Source organism: Psammomys obesus, unplaced genomic scaffold (genome assembly GCF_907164565.1).
Source record: "Psammomys obesus unplaced genomic scaffold, mPsaObe1.curated_primary_1811, whole genome shotgun sequence".
Lineage (NCBI taxonomy): Eukaryota > Metazoa > Chordata > Mammalia > Rodentia > Muridae > Psammomys > Psammomys obesus.
The window spans coordinates 3,460,010-3,463,257 of NW_026592636.1; the positions used below are offsets into that span (position 1 = coordinate 3,460,010).

General features: G+C 58.2%; 1 protein-coding gene across 4 annotated transcripts in view; it reads right to left on the bottom strand.

Annotated features, from left to right (window-relative positions):
• Ndufs8 (NADH:ubiquinone oxidoreductase core subunit S8) overlaps positions 1-2,925 on the bottom strand; it is a 4,082-nt gene extending 1,157 nt beyond the window's left edge. The window contains exons 1-5 of one of the 4 annotated variants that reach the window (XM_055614743.1): positions 2,841-2,925; positions 1,865-1,922; positions 1,726-1,776; positions 1,221-1,310; positions 962-1,134 (exon numbers count right to left, since the gene is read on the bottom strand). In XM_055614743.1, coding sequence (XP_055470718.1) covers positions 962-1,134; positions 1,221-1,310; positions 1,726-1,776; positions 1,865-1,922 — 372 coding nt within the window. In that variant the 5' untranslated portion in view covers positions 2,841-2,925. The other 3 variants (XM_055614744.1, XM_055614745.1, XM_055614746.1) reach the window with 3 other exon arrangements.
• Between the last annotated feature and the right edge of the window lie 323 nt (positions 2,926-3,248).

Below are 3,248 nucleotides of genomic sequence, written 5' to 3' on the forward strand. Positions count from 1 at the left end.
ATCTGCCTGCCTCAGTATCCCTGAGTGCTGGAATTAAAGGTGTGCACTAACATGACCAAGCCAGTGGTGCGGGACTTTAATCCCAGCATTCAGGGAGACAGAGTGAGGTCAAGGCCAGCCTGGTCTACAGAGCTAGATCCAGGCCAGCCAAGGCTAGGAAACCAAAGCAACTAACCAAGCAAACAAACAAATCTCTGGAACAAACAAACAGAACTTCTCTCCGGGCTACTGCTGCAGTTACAGGGAGGATATGAGAAAGGAGTGAGCTTGTCCTAGTGCACATGGCCTGGGAGCCACGCCTGCCACCTCTGGTGCTGCTGGGGCGCCCCCAGGGGCCGCAGCTAGACATGGCAGGCTAGGTAGTGTCACCAGGTAGGTCTGAAGGCTGCAGCTGCTGGGGCTCCTGCTGGGCACAACAAAGCCACCACTGTGTCTTCCTGTTTCCGCCAACAGCCCCAGCTGCAGACACTCACATCCTGCCCACCAGCACAATGGAAAGCCAGGCTCTGAGGAGCAGCCACTCCTTGGCTGCATGTCTTCGATGCAGGATGGGCACACAGACAGGACTCTTGAAACTACCCCATGGCTGGTGGGCCTAAATGTCACATGATATGGGTACGCGACATGGCCTGCTTGGCATGGAGGCTGCTCCTGGCTTCCCGGCTCAGCACGTGGACATCAAGGACTCACTGTCCCAGTTACAGGGTCAGGATTGGGTCAGGCAGGAAAAGGACCTGCCTTTGTCAGGTGTTGTGGCAGTGCACGCTTCTATCTTAGCATTGCAGGGGCAGAAGCATGCAGATATCTGTGAGCTCAAGGCCAGCCTGCTCTCCCCTGGGAGTTCCAAGGCGGCTGCTGCTACAGTGAGACTCCATCTCAAAAGATAAGGAAACTTTCCAGGGGTCGTGTTATCGAGGGAGGGGTCGGGTTTAGGGCCCAGCGGTCAGACGGCCAGACTCACCTGTGCAGGACAGATGGCCTCACAGAGCTTGCAGGCGATGCAACGCTCCTCCCCGGATGGGTAACGGCGCAACGCATGCTCCCCTCGGAAGCGCGGGCTCAGGGGGCCCTTCTCGAATGGGTAGTTGATGGTGGCAGGCTCCCGAAAGAGGTAGCTCAGGGTCATGCCCAGTCCTGTGCGTAGCAGGGAGCTGGCGAGGTACTGCACCCCCTCCCAGCACACCCACGCCCGACTGCTGCCTCTCCCCACTGGCACCAACCTCGAAAGAGTTCCGTCCAAAACAGAGTCTGGGCTGCACGGTCAGTCACGGACCTCATGTCCATCTCGAGCTTTGGTACATTCACATACTCTGCAGGAAATCACGTTAGGAGGTTAAGGGACCTGGCTCCGGAAAGTGAGGCCCAACTCTCAGCCCCAGGGTTAGCAGGTGGGCTCTCCGTGAGGCGCAGGAAGTCGGCCTGCAGCCCCTTTGGGAAGCCAAAGCGGCCCCAAGAAAAGCTTTTCAAGTTCAGGGAGTGAGGAGCCTGCGTCCCCCTAGCGCATCCTGATAAAGGGGCACGGACCTGGCATCTCCTCCCCATCACACGCCTCCCTCCTTCAATGCTACCACGATGCCTGTGAGTCACACTTGCTCTTGATCATCACCATCATTTTCAGAGTGCGAGCGAAAGCTCACAGAGGTCCCCTGGCAAAGCAATTTCTCCAGCTGCACGTGTGGCCATGGATGGGAATGCTCAAGTCAAAAGACGCCAGCTTGTACTCACTGTAGGTTGCGGCCACTGCACTGCTGTGGAGGCTTCGGCCATTAAGATGCCCTGCAAGGAGAGAGGTGACACTCCGCTGCTGTGACTTCAAGGCAGGAAGCTTGGCTCTCCCACCCCCAGGAAAGGCCCCCAGTCCTACCTGTGCCCATGGCCTGGGCCAAGGCCCGCGGCAGCATGGATGAGGTCAGACGGTACATCTGGAGCATGGAGAAGAACGAAAGGAAAGGGTCAAAAACTGCCCTCCTCAGGACCCCTATCTCACGCCCTACTCACACACCATCCCATTGAGACCAGTAACCCCAACCCTCAAGCTAACCTCACTCTGCTGACTCACAGCATCTGGACACCCCGAGTTCCTTCTATTTCAGCTCCTAAGCAGCCTATCTAATCCATTTCCCCTCTCTACTCAGCGTCAGTTCACACCAAAACACCCTGACCACCACCACAGTGCACCGACTTAACTCAGAGCCAGGCTTCACGCCAGATGTCACAAGCCCTGGGATCCTGTCATGTGAAGTGACTGCCCCAAAGTTAGCAGTGGCGTTGGTACCAGGACAGGAACCCAGGGTCACCTGCCGTAAATCCTTAGAGGTTCACATAGTCCTCAGGGTCAAATTCCTCTCCCCAACCCGGGGATCTTCTGGAACTACCACCAGCCTGCCGAGTGACCTTGGGCAATTTATGTCCCCTTGCTTCACTCTTCTAACTTCCGACCTAAGAAGGGGGTCCCGAAAATCAGGGATGTGTGCAACCTAGAGAGCCTGGGATATCACCAACGCTCCAAAGAGCCCCCTGTAACCTTTGACCTCTAGCGGATCTGCTAATTCTTGACCTGTCACCCCGGGCAATCCTGGGGCCCAACCTACCACTTTCTTTCAGACCTTCCCCTTGACCTCTGAGCCTATAAACGCAGACGGGAGCCGGCGAGGCAGCGCATGCGCCTGAGGGTGCGAGCTTCGCGGCCCGCCGCTCGCAGAAGGACAAACGCAGAGGCCGCGGGTCCCGAGCCGACCCGGTGGACCCCAGGACTTCACGAGGTCAGCCGTGACACCCCGTTCGACCCAGTCGTCGCGCCACCCAAGCCCTGTCTTCGCCGCCTTGCCCTGGACACCCACCTTGAAGCGCACCGGCTCCTTCCCAGGCGCTGGTGCGGGCCAGCCGGAAGGCGGAGCCTAACTCCGGGATGCTGCCATTGGGCAGGCTGCTCACGCCTCGTTCCGCGGTGCCCTTTCCTTCTGTGGTCTGATTGGCCTGTGGGTGTTTCAGGGGGCGGGGCAAAACAGTATTTTCCTCTGATTGGCTGATGGGGGCGGGGGCGTGAAGTTTTGCAGGGAGCTGCCATCTTGTGTCGAGAGGTTAATCCGGAAGACTTCCGGGCTGCTGAAGGCGGGACTTCCTGGGCGCGGTTTGGGACGCCGGTACAGCCTCCGGGGCGGGGCGGGCCTGTGAGTTTTATTTTGTTTTGTGAGTACTGTAAAGATAGCAACAGCTATGTGCTTTGAGCGCACGGCTTCATCTGGGCC